This window comes from Hippoglossus stenolepis, chromosome 11, assembly GCF_022539355.2.
Source record: "Hippoglossus stenolepis isolate QCI-W04-F060 chromosome 11, HSTE1.2, whole genome shotgun sequence".
NCBI classification, from domain to species: domain Eukaryota; kingdom Metazoa; phylum Chordata; class Actinopteri; order Pleuronectiformes; family Pleuronectidae; genus Hippoglossus; species Hippoglossus stenolepis.
The window spans coordinates 24,797,640-24,812,979 of NC_061493.1; the positions used below are offsets into that span (position 1 = coordinate 24,797,640).

At 38.2% G+C, this 15,340-nt stretch overlaps 1 gene segment (V, D, J or C); it reads right to left on the bottom strand.

Moving 5' to 3' along the window:
- Window positions 1-5,825: 5,825 nt before the first annotated feature.
- LOC118117422 lies at window positions 5,826-11,192 on the bottom strand. The segment is given in 4 exon segments: window positions 5,826-6,369; window positions 6,569-6,610; window positions 6,925-7,137; window positions 11,068-11,192. Coding segments are annotated over 4 exon segments (378 nt in total).
- Between the last annotated feature and the right edge of the window lie 4,148 nt (window positions 11,193-15,340).

The following is a 15,340-nucleotide window of genomic DNA, read 5'->3' on the forward strand; positions in this document are numbered from 1 at the left end:
CAATCGCTGTGGGTCTCCTGTAAAAAGAGAACATCCAGCTTTTTCTCTTTAAAAAGTTCTGATACTAGAAACCTTTTGTGAGCACTTCTACCCCCGTTCATATTTAGTGAAGCTGCCCTTAATGCCATGTGAGGATGAAGAATACAGCGTAAAAAGACAAGCAGGTATACACAACAGATAGAAAACACCCAGTGTTGAAAGATCATGGTCAATTTTATTTACAACTTTTCATTCTCTTAGATCTTACATTACATGAGAGACCTTTCCTTGCCGCAGTCACGTGCTTCCTGAGCCTGTACCTTCTCTTCCCATCCAGGAGGTCGGTCCCTACCACTTTCTGGAGGGTGCTCACTGTCTGGATGAACTTTTTTATATCTGGGAAGTAATCAGTTACCTCCACTGATCTGCCAAAGGAGTCATCAAGAAACTCGTTCAACTCCTTTAACGAATATAAATCAGTGCTTAGGAGACGCTGTCTGTTACAGAAACATTATCAGATTCGTATTCTTCCTCGCGTCCATCTCACTGACCTGACTTCTGTCTATTTCAGCCTGTACCGCTCTGCCTGCTGTGCAGGACCCCCCTGCGTCTCCTGCTCCACGTTGGCAAAACTCACCTTTTCTATTGCTACCCGTTTGTCACTTCTCTTCTCCACCCTTACCAAGGACTCAGTCCCCCTCAACTCGGCCTCTGAGACAGGCCCAGCCGAGGAAACCTCTGCGCCCCCCGCAGCAGCCGGACCCCCAGCACCCGGACCCGCCACCGCCGGACCCCCAACACCCGGACCCACCGCAGCCGCCCGGCAGCCGCGGATCTTACCCAGCCCGCCGCAGCGGCCCGGCAGCCGCCCGGACGCCGCCGCCGGACCCCAGCACCCGGACCCGCCACCACGGACCCCCAACACCCGGACCCACCAGGCCGGCCCGGCAGCCGCCGTTCCCTAGCACCGGACCCACCGCAGCCGGCCCGGCAGCGCTGACCCGCCACCGCCGACCCCAGCACCCGGACCCGCCACCACGGACCCCCAACACCCGGACCCACCGCGGCAGCCCGGCAGCCGCGGACCCTAGCACCGGACCCACCGCAGCGGCCCGGCAGCCACCCGGACACCGCCGGACCCCAGCACCCGGACCCGCCACCACCGGACCCCCAACACCCGGACCTGGCGGCCCGGCAGCGCGGATCCCTAGCACCGGACCCGCCAACGCGGACCCCCCGGACCCGCCACCACCGGACCCCAACACCCGGACCCGCGCCCGGCCCGGCAGCCGCGGACCCCAGCACCCGGACTCGCCACCACCCCGGACTCGCCACCACGGACCCCCAGCACCCGGACTCGCCACCACGGACCCCCAGCACCCGGACCCGCTACCGGACCCCCAGCACCCGGACTCGCCACCACGGACCCCCAGCACCCAGTTCGCCACCACCGGACCCACCGCAGCGGCCCAGCAGCAGCCGGACCAGCAGCCTCAGAGGACGCAGCAGAACCGGCCGACCGTCCCCACGCAGGCTTAGTCACCCCGGCGCTGCCCTCCCTCCTTCCGCCCCAGCGGCCCCCGCCCTTCTTCCGTGCGGGCACGTAACTTTTTATGTCCCACTTCTCCACATTGAAAACATTTCATGCTTCCTGAGCTCGCATACACCATATAAAACTGCTCCTCATGTCGAACCCGGAAGGACACGTCCAGTGTCTGCGACTCAGCGTCCAGAAACATAAACACTTGTCTCCGGAGAGACTGGACATGCTTCAGCTTCAGGTCTCTACATCCCAGACCCACCGCCCGGAACCCACTCGCAACCTCCCGAGCGCCTCAGCTCTCGCTCCAGAGCTTCATTGGGGATGAACGGAGGGACTCGGACACGGTGATCCGGGTAGAAGCTACCGCTAGCGGGGAGACCTGAAGAAACTCCTCCTCTACTGTTACCCCGCTTTCAATGAGCTCAGTTACAGAGTCCGGATCTTTAAAGAATATCACCAGCGCTTTATTCATGCGGGAAGCGTAGGAGATGTTCCCGTGTCCTACCTGCTCCCCCACGGCTAACAGCACCTGCTCCACTGTGGAGCTGAGCTGTGGCACCAGCCTGACGCCATGTCTCAGGGACATCGGCGGCGTCCCTGGGGACGCCATCCCCGCCACGAGACACGGAAAACACACAGAAAACTACACTAAACGTACACTAACACTACACAAACACCACAAAACAATGATCATTCAATAAACACACAGTAAGATAACTGCAAAAGTTTGATCACACTTCCCTTCACCTTCGCTCTTCACCACTACACTTCCACCATAGAAGAAGAAGAAGAAGAAGAAAGAAGAAGAAGAAGAAGAACACGACCTCAGAATATTTCCAACACGTGGTGAAAAACAACAACCTGCAGCTGAAGATGTTTTCAGGAACTGAACTAATTATATATTTAATGTATAAAATGTAAATATACCTGTTTTATAAAAATCAACATTGAGTATTCAAACATTCAGTGATGCAGGTAAACATTGATTTTCAGTGTTTCATATATTTTATATATGATATTTAGTTTACACCAACTGTTTAATGTTGTTGTTCATTATGAGTTATACACTTGGGTAATATCTTCAAAATCAGACATGTCCTTTCTCAAAAAGACGCAGAAGAACGAGTCCAGGCCGTTGTTCCATCCAGACGTGATTATTGTAATTCCTTATTCTCAGGCTCCAGCAGGAAGTCGTTAAAGACTCTGCAGTTTGTCCTAAATGCTGCAGCACGTGTCCTGAAGAGAACCAGGACCAGAGACCACATCTCTCCTGTGTTAGCTTCACTACACTGGCTTCCTGTTACATTTAGAATAGAATTTAAAATTCTCCTCCTCACCTTCAAGGCCCTTAACAATATGGCACCATTATACCTCAAAGAGCTGATAGTACCTTATCACCACTAGAGCCCTGAGCTCCCAGAATTCAGGCTGTCGTCCCTAAAGTCTCTAAAAGTAGAGGAGGAGCCAGAGCTTCAGCATCAAGCTCCTCTCCTGTGGAATCATCTCCCACTTTCAGTTCGGGAGGCAGACACCATCTGTACGTTTAAGAGTAGGCTTAAAACCTTCCTTTTTGATAAAGCTTATAGTTAGAGCCGGTCCAGGCTTGTCCTAGACCTGCTCTTAGTTCTGCTGCTGTAGGTCTAGAAGGTCGGGGGACACATGACACACGGAGCTTCTCTTTCCAGCTTCTCCTTCCTCTTCTCCATCGTTATCACATCAAAGTAATTCATATCCCATCAATACATGTTACTGACTTGACTTCTTCCCCGGAGTCCCTTTGCCTTATCGTCTGCAGATCCACATCGTGGATTATGATCTGTGGATCGCGTATCAGAGATCGTAATGGTGGATCCAGTATGACGCTTCTGTATCGTGCTGGCATCTGATAGTGGTGGTGGACCACGACCGAGGTGGCAGCTGATGATGGATCCTAATGGCGGCAGTGGACAATGACTGTGGACTATAGTGGCATCCGATCTTGATGGTGGATCCTGATCTTGCTGGCTGCTGACCACAGACTGTGATTGCAGCAGGACAGCTCGATACATAGTATTTCTCCTCAGACATTAATGACATTAATCCACCAATTCACTGACCTTCAGTTATGCTTCAAAATGTTTACCCTCATCAATGCTGCTAAAACCTTTATCTTGATGTTCTCTGTTCCACGGGACATCTGTTCACTTGTGTCCGTCCTGGGAGACGGATCCTCACGTGTCTCTGAGGTTTCTACCTTCTTTACCTGTTAAAAGGGTTTTTAAGTAGTTTGACTCTTGTTGAGGGTTAAGAACAGAGGACGTCTCACCTTGTTAAAGACTATGAGACAAATTGTGATTTGTGAATATGGGCTATACAAATAAAATGTGATTGATTGATTGATTGATTGATTGATTGATTGATTGATTATACAGCGTCTGATACTTACAGCTGCATTCCAGTCTGTTATATATTTATATATATTTATAAAACTATACAGATAAATAAACAGTTATGTTTTTATATGTCAAATTATACAGTTAAACAGTTTTTTATAACAAAGGGATTTTGTTGATTTCTGAAGTAGTTTTTTTATATTATTGAAAGTTCTGAGGATATAAATAAATAAAAACGTGCTGCGTCAATTTCTTATAAAAAGTTTGTTTTAATGTTTGAAACTTTTCTTTCTGTGAAGTCTGAGTTCATCAGATTTTTCATCTTTATATAAAACTTTAAGTATATTTATTGTAAATAGAATTTGAGTTATTTTAGTTTCCGGCCCTTGATGGTGTTTGTGCGTCCACGTGGTTAAAAGTGAAGAGTTGAAGAAGAGAAGTTTCACGTGTTTCTCACACTGATTCACACCTGACGTCTGACCTCGATTCCCCCCCCACACACATCCTGTCCCAGAAGGCTTTGGGGCAGAAACCGCAGCCGCCTTCGTCTGTGACGTCTTCGTGCAGCTCGACCACATCCTGAGGAAACTCAGGCAGAACAGTTTCCAGAGGCAGCAGCAGCCAATCAGATCGCAGACACACACACACACACACACACACACACACACACACACACACACTCCTCCGCAGAAACATTTCAAACTTTATTCAGTTTAACGTTTGTGTTTGAACATAATTCATTTCTTTGTTCTTTTCATCGTTTTTATTATTATAATCACACGGCGGCCATTTTCCTCTGACGCCACTCTCAGGTGCTGTGGACAAATGTGTCCTTCACACGACAGCAGAGTGGAACCTGCTCATAGTGATCAACTGTTTGTGTGTCTGCTGTTGAACTCAGTGACGTCGACATCTGTTCCCTCCATTTGATCTCATGCTGTTTCTGTCTTGTTTCACTGAGATCAACTCTCTTCTCATGTTGTCAGGACGACTGAAGCTCTTACAGTTTATTCTTTTATTCAAATTGTTTTTTCCTGAGCAGAAGATTTTCCTTCATCGCGTCATGATGTCATTTATACGACATGATGACAGATGATTATTTAATCTAAATAAGCTGCAGATGGCGTTTCTAATAAAGTTTATTTTATCATATCAAGAAAAACACGTTCTTTTCCTCAGAGCGTCGCTTGAAAGTTTTTTTATTTAGTTACTGAGGTGATTTAACAGAAAAGATACACACACTCTCACTCTCACACACACACACACACACACACACACACACACACACACACACACACACACACACACACACACACACACACACACACACACACACACACACACACACACACACACACACACACACACCTGTGCATTCACTGTGGTTTTCATTGTTTCCATTCAGGAAACAGGAAGTGATGACACACATCTGCTGTTTCTGAATTTAACAGAAACTTTCCATCGGCCTCGTGTTGAGAAATGAACAAGTGAAATATTTTGATCAGAGATTCTGTAACTGTGCACGTGAAGGTTTCATTAGTGCACGTGAAGGATTCCTCATCACTTCAGAGAAATTTGGTAATTAACTAAAATCTTTCCACACATTCGACCAATCACAGAAGACGATTTGTCAAAAAGAAAAAACTGAGAAGTAAAAATAAGTTTTTCAGTTTTTATTCAATTTTCTTTTTTTCTTCTCTGCGACATTTTCATCTGAAAAATAAAACATATTTAAACAGAACTAAACAACAAACATGTTATTACACAAGTTACAAACATTTTATGAAAATAAAACAAAGGGAAAAATTACACTTCATCTTAATGTTGAATAAAAATAAATCACCTTTAAGAAACTTTCATCCTAAAATTAACCTGTTAAAGTTTGAAATTCACAAAACTGATCATTTGAGACACAAGAACCAAACTTTTAATATTAATAAAACAGATTTATTCAGAGGAACCTTTCAAGATAAAACCAGAAGAACATTACGAACATCAGCCTGAATATGAACATGTTAAAAACACGCTACTCTCAGAGAAATCTAACACGGCCTGCAGGTGTTTCACATTAAAAGCCAAAGAGAAAAGTGCCTTTAATGCTTCTAGAAGGCTTTTAATCTGAAAAACTGTGCAGGAAGTATTGAAAATTATTGACGTTTGATTTGTCTTAATTTGTTGGCGAATAAAAAACCAGAAGACGAGAGAAAGTTTCACTTTCAAAGAAACAAAACAGAAATTTACTGAAAGAGAAAAAGAGAAAACTGACTGAAGCAGGATTTCTCTTTGTGCTTGAAAATGATTATCAAAATAAAAGTTAAAAAACTAAAATATGATTGAATTTACAGATTATGTCGATGTGTCCGACTCAGTGACTGAGCCACAGTCGCAGCGTCATCAGCACGTTGAAGACGACGGTCTTGAGGAAGAGGAGTCGCAGCGCCACGACGAGCAGAGACACCGTGTTCACCGTCACATCTGAGAAGCACAACACAACAAATCAACCACAACACAACAAATCAACCACAACACAACAAATCAACCACAACACAACAAATCAACCACAACACAACCACAGCTGTTAAACTGATCGATATAACTTATTAAACTGATCGATATAACTTATTAAACTGATCGATATAACTTATTAAACTGATCGATATGATTCAACACAAACCTTTGTCCAAAGTATCGGCACAAACATCAGGTTCATTTTGGTCTGAAACACAACAAGTAGTTATTAGTCTTCACAAAGATGATTGATCCTATTCAGCAGTTAAAGTGTCATGTTAACATTTAACATCACATGTTTAATGATAACATTTATTATTTATTATATACATGTATTCATCCTGTTAAAAGTTACAGGGACAAGGTTCATTAATAAACATGTAAATGTCTCATTTGCTGTGAAAACGTCTTCGTAGGACAAATCCAATACATCAGCCTCCTTTCTTAATTCTGAATTCATCTCAACTGATGCTGTGCTTCATGTGGAACATGATGATACAGATGTTTGATGACATCACTCACGTGTCCCGTTCTCACACTTTCCTCCAGAACCCTCTGACATCAGAACCACTTTACTGTGCAGGGAGTCGACGGCTCCACTTTGGGCTTTGTGTGAGTTTTTAAACAGGTCATGCAGGAGGGTTGCGTTGTTCCTGCTGAAACCAGTGGCCAGACACGCCCTGATGGTTTGGTTCTCGTCTTCCAGTTCATAGTAGGACGGCTCGTAATCGTCTCCTGAAAAAACAAAAGACTCACGTGAACAAACGATCAGACGTGAAGTTCGGTGTTTGATGATCAAACTGATGAAGGTTGAAGTGAAATTCTGATTCAAAAACAAAATGGAACATTAGGTTTTATTAAAACTCAACACAATGTCCACCTTGGACCCTGGATTCGTTGTTGTTGTAATTCGCACAACAAAGTGTGTAATCACAAAGCTTCATTATTCCCATATTCCAGGAACAGAAAAGGTGCTGAACCTTTGACGAGTCGGTTCAGTTCCGGATCCTTCAACTGGATCAGGAACGGAACCGACTCTGGACTTCGATCTTTACTGATTAACTCCAGAAGGAGAAATATTGACAAAACTAAATGATAAGAGGATAATGTAGACGACATGCGCTTTAATGTGGGGGGGATATATGATGACATCACAGTACAAACATACACACGTGTAATTATTAGCTTTTCATTTTGATCAATATTAAGAACCTTTATAAAATATATGAGTCATTTAACAAAGTAGAACTAAAACTGAGAAATAAGAGGTTCAGGCATTTTATAGAAAAATTAAGAGGTGACAGATACAATAGTGTTTTCATCTTGAATTCATAACATTGTGAGATTTAACATGAAACTGTAAAATGTGGCACAAACGAATGATTTTATGTTTAGTTTTCTGTGCGTAATTTAAATATTTCAAATGTAGTGAAACAAAAAGAAAATCACTGTTATTAAGGAATTGTTCTTTGATGTGTCCGAACCAATCAGAAGCAGAATATTGTGTGGATGTGCTGATGCAGTTGAGGAACTCACTGAACCGGACAGTTAGTCTGACTCCAGATCCAAACTGGATCAGAAAGTTGTTGTTCACACAGGAAGTAAAGTCGTAACAAAAACCAAGAGCTCAGCATCAAACTGACAAATACGATGTGATGTTGTTACACACGTTGTGTGTTAGTACTGTATAATAATATACTAATACATATATAGAATATCAGTGGCATCACACTTGAGCAATTTCATCATCATATAAAACCACTTATTCTGTTGTGTGTTGTTAAAGGTTCATGGTATATAAATAAATTCATACGGTATAAATCTGAAATCATCTGTTTGTAATTTGTAAGAAGCTCCGTTGGGGATTGAAATGTGAGAAATGTATCTTTACACCTCTGAACCCGGCCGGGTCGCTGCTGCTAATACCAACGTGGAACCACAGACCACAATAATACTCCGTTCAAATACTATCTGAATAAAATATATTTAATAAATAAGTTTACTGTCGAGTCTGTAGCTTCAAACTTTGATTGTTAATGTTTGTTCTTCTGTTGAAAATCATTTTCTACAACTTATAAATAAATGTAATGTAATAAATAGTGATTCCTAACTTTTAAAACCTTTGAAGAAAAACCCCGACCTGAAGGTTAATTATTACAAATGAGTTTTCTGTTATGAAACCTGGTGGTTAAATTCAAACGTATAAATGTAAGTTATCATAAATATACAATCGGAGACAAAGAGCACTCACGTGACCAGACTGTGACTCGGACTCCAGAAGCAAACAGCAGTTTGTAGTTGTTACTATTCACACAGTGAATGAGCAGCTTTCAGAAACCACCTGAGTCGAAAGCTTCATGTTGAGCTTTGAGAAATGAATCGAAGGTTCGTCCGTCTCATGTCGGCGCTGAACAAACATTACTCGTTTACAGGTGTTTTTCTGTCGCTTGTGATGCGCCTCAACGTTAATGAACGTTTGAAATGTGTGTTTAATAGATTTCGTGATGTGACTCAGTCAAATCAAGTCTGTGCAGTTATTGTTCGTGATCCATTTCTTTTCGTTACAGACTGTAACTGCATCGTTCATGTGAAATAATGTATTTATTATATAATAATGGTGATTTTCTACTTTTTAAATGTAAATTTAACATTCACTGTGTTTTTTGATTTGTTTTATTACTTGACAAGACAAAACTTTAATGTGACAAACAACATTAACGTCATTGATCATCATCCTCATTTTAATATTCACGCTTACTTTCAATGACTGAAAACTGTTTTATTAATAAAAAATAATTCATCAAAATTCTAAATTAATTTTTCTTGAATAAATTAATTTGTAATTTCTGCAATTCTCATCCCAGATATTAATCATCCCAGATACTAAATGTGAATCTATAAAAACAAAACGGTATCTGTTGATGTCGTTCATTTGAACCAACTCAGAAGTTTCTGAACAAACTGAAGTGAAAAGAGAACGAATGTTTGGACGTTCACTCGACAGTTGGTGTTGAATCACTTCAGATATGAGCATAAAAACCTTCATGCAAAATCTTCTCTTATGATTCAAAAGAAAATAATGGCCAATAAAAAGAAATAGATATTTTTATATTCAGATTTTAAGCAGATTTTACTCACTGTTGTGCACGATGAGTTTAATCCCAGATCCAAACTGGAGTTTTTGCAAACCAGTACCAGTCACACAGTTCAGGAAGGAAGAGCAATAACTCCAGTTCCTTCAAAAACTGGATTAGCACATATTTCTATATTCTATGTTCATTTCTTTGTATTATATTTTAGTTGGTAACTTTCTCAGCACAAAAATATATAAAAATGATAATTGTTCAGTAAGAGTTGTTCTTTTGAATTAAACCGACTAAAACGTGTTGAAGTTATAAAAAGTTTAACGTAAACTTCATTTTCCTTGTTGTGTCTGAAACGGAGATGAAGAGGAAACAAATAAAGACGAATAAGTTTAGAACAAGTTTTCTGAACAACTACAAACGAGAAGTCGAGCCACAGATTTACTTTGGGTTTTGTTTCTTTATCAGATCGAAATGTAGAATTATGACAAACTGCAGAATCCTCTCATGCAAACGTTTGAATTTACTTTAAATTTTACTTTTAGTATATTTTTTATAAGGAAACAACTCATTTGGTTCTAGAGACAAACACTGAGTTCTTATTAATTATTATTTTCAGAAAGTTGAAGGAAGCTGATGTTCTTACTGGTTTGTACCAACAAAGTCGTTCCACTGCCAAAGAGAAGTTTTGTTCCTCCGAGATTCACACAGCGACGACAGGATGAACGAAAACTGAGTCTCCTGCTGAGCTTCACTTCATACAGATTATCATACTGATGATTAGTATTATTACAGTTTGATACACAACCGAATGCTGGTTTTATCAGAACAAGCTAAGTATTACAGTATTATTCTTATTGTTGTAGGAAAAGTGAGTAATACATATTTATATATATATAAATATGTATTAACTCGGACTTCACACTAACAAAGAATCATCTAATGAGACATAACTGACAGTACCATGAATATTTACACTATAAAACTACATTGAATATTATATTTAACAGAAATGTCTTTTTGGAATTGGAGGAATTGGAGTTTCTCAGCCGGATTTGATTAAGTTTAGATATTATTATTTAATATTTAAAGTGTTCTACCATTTGAAAGTAAGTTTTTTACCAGAACTCTTTTTAAATGAGAATCACTTTTCTATACTTGTTTTTTATTAATGACAAAAGTATGTCAAAAAAATCTAAAATGTTTTTTCTCCATGTGAAGTTGTTCCAGCGCTGATGACGAGTGTCACTCTGATTTTTATTACATTTCATTTTGTCGACACTTTTATCATTAAACTGAAAAAGACTGAAGAAAAACATCTGGAGCTCAGAAACGTACAAATATAAAAACATGATGAATTTAGTTTCTAACAGAGATTTTAATAAACAGTCATTAAACTCAACCTGCTCTTGGCTGGTTAACGGTTTTATAATATTTAAAATGATGATGAAATATCACTGACTTAACATAAAGCTGACTGACAGTGGATCAGTAACTTCTTCTATATGATAGATATAGATATATATATATATCACATTTTGTTATTTTACCAACCAACTGTAAATATCTGAACTTTACTCACTGCTCTTCACCATCAGTTTGGTTCCTTTTCCAAAAACAAGTTTCCATCCTGACCCTGATGATGTCACACAGTGAATCCGCTCTGAACAATAATCACATCCTCATACTTCACATATTTATACTTCAAAAAGAACTAATGATTTCTGACACTCATCAGGATGGATTTAAGTAATTCAGGTGCAATAATTAGATCTATATATCTATCTATAGATCTATAGATCGATCTATCTAGATAAGATATTGATCGAAGCCGCTCAAACAAAACTAAATTCTGAAGATATGTGGAGCGACAACAAATCCACAAACAATTATTCTGTGACGACACTTGTAAAGTTAAATGTTCTTTGAGGTTCTGGGAAAAATCCTTAATGAAATTTCAACGACTTTAATTATTGTCTGATGACTCGTGTGGATGTTTTCACATTTAAAACAAATAGCTTAAAGTGCAGAAGTTTAAATATTGGTCCTGTCATTGGTTTTCAGTTTATTTATGTAGAATAACTTGTAATTTGAACGTATACATCGTACGTCCTCGACAGTCGGTTTGATAACGACCCTGTCGGAAACTAGATTCACACCTGGTCTGCAAAGAGCTGTGATTGACGGCTGTGTGGAAACAGGGTCGTTAAATAATCGTCACTATTTGGGGCTTATTATGAATTTAAAACCATCGCATAACTTATGTTGATGTGATTTAATTCTTACGATAACAAGTCGTTCATTTCAAAGTGAGTGTTTGTGTAAAATGAAAAATAAAATGAAAAACTACCAAGTCCCGTTTTCTTTTGACGATTTCAATTTGTGATACTCACTGTTTCCTACAGTGACTTTGATCCCTCGTCCAAACAGCAGCTTTCTGTTTCCTGAGGCCGTCACACAGTGAAGTTCATTTGAACAAGAACCACACACGTCTTCATGAAGGGCTTTACAGCTAACAAGAAAAGTCTATACAGCCATTTAACTGCAAATGATCAATAATACCAAATTAAATCGTTTGATTAAATCCATAATCCATAAAAGTGTTTGTCAATTGAAATGATTGTGAAAAACACATCTCTTCTCTTTGGTTTCTTAATCGCAGCTGATTTCATCATATTGTGTTTTAGTTTATTTGAACCATTTGTATTTTGATGTTTTGCGTGTTGCTGTTTTCTTGTTGTACCTTTTACCTTGTGAAGCACTTTACTCAACCAAGTTGTTTTAAGTGTTATATAGAGAAAATGGACATCGACATAATGAACATGAACTAAACTTAATAAGTAAACGTTGATGTTCATGAGAGGAGGAACATTTGTTGTATTAAAAGAACAATATTAGCTTTAAGTAAAAAAACAAAATAAATAACTAACACTTTTCCTGTGCAAATTCAATTCATTCATACATATATATATATATATATATATATATATATATATATATATATATATATATATATATATATATATATATACACACACTTCACATCGTCAGCAAACTGTTTCACTTCAGAAGAATAGGGTTAACCCTAACCCTAGGTTATTGGGGATTCTATAACCAACGTGAATACTTCACTAAATATCGATTTCAGCCTTCGTCCTTTCTGCTCTTTGAAAGAACGACGGTGTCACAGCGCTGAATATCATCAACTCACTTCCTGTTTGCTGAATCTATGATTTACTGATTTGTATTGATGACAAAACATTTTAAATTCTTCAACTATAAGTTTAAGTTAAACTTGATTTTAAATGTAAATCTTAGATATTTGATCAAATATCACAAACTTCAGCGCAACATCTTTGGAAAATCCACTTGAGTTTCAAAATAAAGTTTTGTACAGTTAATCAAGTCTGGAGTAAACAACCACTAGTGGGTCAAATTTAAGAAGTGAATTAAGGCCATTAGAACCAATCTATAGTTACTGTAACATGTACAAAGGTCATTTTGAATATTAAATTAAATGATGTTCCTTTTCCCAAAGGACAGTTTGTAGAAACAGAATTATTCCAGTATCATCTTCTACCCGGCAGAAAGACTGATTTCGAAGCTGATTGTGATACTCACTGATGTTTACTGTTAGTTTGGTTCCGGCCCCAAAGACGATTCGATTAGTTCCAGAAAGAGACGCACAGTGAATCTGATCCAAACAATAACTACAGACACAGCTGTTCTCCTAAAAAACAGGTCAGTTTGTATTTGGCTTCATAATTAAATGTGTCAGATTGTTTTTTAACCACATATAAATAAACCTATAATTAACAGTAAGAAAACTGCTGTACGTTAAGTGTCGACTGTAAACAGCTTCAAACACAGAGTGAAACATGTAGTTTGGTTGGTAAAATATATTATATATATATATATTATATATATATATTCTTCTTCTGCTTCAGTCAATAAAAAAAACGCTTTTAAGTCCAAATAAAACTAAACCTGTTGAAACTTAAGTTACACGAACATTTGACTCATACTAAATGATTTTCTCGTCTCCTTTTGATCTGATATTACATCGATATTGGATCTTACTTGTTTGAATGTTGAGTTTGGTTCCTGTTCCAAACACGAGTTTAACTCCAGATCCAACATTCACACAACGTGAAGCCTCACAACACAAACTCAGCAGAGCGACAAACAAAACCTCCTTTAGAAAAACCTCCTTTAGAAAAACCTCCTTTTTACACAGTTTGGATTCAGAGAAACTAAAGATTCTACCTGATGTTTGTTCTTCTTTCAGTGAAACGTATGAACATGATGGAAACGTGTACTCACGGAGCTCAATGATTAATCTGGTTCCACTTCCAAACACCATCTTATTTACACCAACATTCACACAACATGAAACACCATCACACAAACTTAGCACATCCTGACAATAAGACACCTTCTACAGAGTGTTACAGCTACATTCATCACTATTTACATGAATCTAATAAATATAATAAAGGTTCAAATGACATGTTAATTATTTACCGTACAGTGGAGACTGTATCAAATATTGTAGTGTTAATAATGTTGATTGTGATTTTATACTTATTTATGATTATAATGATCATTGAAATATCTGCCATTTATTTTGCTTTTGTACATGTTAAAAAATATATAACGTGTATAATCAGTCCTCACTGAGTTCAGTGTTTACTACACTGAGTTCAGTGTTTAATCTGGTTCCACTTTATATATAATACTTTGTGTTTCTGAATATACATTATATTTATATATCAGTACTCACTGAGTTCAGTGTTTAATCTGGTTCCACTTTATATATAATACTTTGTGTTTCTGGATATACATTATATTTATATATCAGTACTCACTGAGTTCAGTGTTTAATCTGGTTCCACTTTATATATAATACTTTGTGTTTCTGGATATACATTATATTTATATATCAGTACTCACTGAGTTCAGTGTTTAATCTGGTTCCACTTCCAAAGATCATCTTTTGATTTGCGTCAGTCACACAACTCGAAGCTTCATAACACAAACTCAGCCAAACTTCATTTAAAAAAATACATTTTCCATTTAGACTATAAATAAAGTAACATTGTTAATACTAGATATATTTATTATTCTTTTAGATTATTCATATAAAGGATGTGTATAACTTATACCAGTACTCACTGGGTTCAATGTTCAATCTTGTTATATTTATACATCAGATGATCAGAGATCATCGATCTTGATTCTTATGATGCTGTTGGATAGTTGATGAATTTATGATTTTATGTGTTATATTAAAGATGGTTCATACAGATATATTTTAATCTATATCGATACTCACTGGGTTCAACGTTTAATCTGGTTCCACTTTATATATATATATATATATATATATATATATATATATATATATATATATAATACTTTGTGTTTCTGGATATACATTATATTTATATATCAGTACTCACTGAGTTCAACGTTTAATCTGGTTCCATTTCCAAAGATCATCTTTTGATTTCCACCAGTCACACAACATGAAGCTTCATAACACAAACTCAGCTGTGACATGATCTGAACTAAACTTCATTCATAAAAAAATATCAACTTTAAACTAAATATAATCAAATTAAACATATTCTACATCAAACTTCTGATATTTACTGTCCAGTACAGAAACCAAACAAGGATTTGATTGATTGATTATTTCTCTCGACACAATCACAGGATTGATTTTTCTGCTCTCAGTTATTGTCCAATCATCCGTTGTTTTGTTTTTGTTTGTTTTCCTGCACAACACATTGTTTTAAATAAAGTTCTATATGAATAATATTAGAATCTATATCGGTACTCACTGGGTTCAA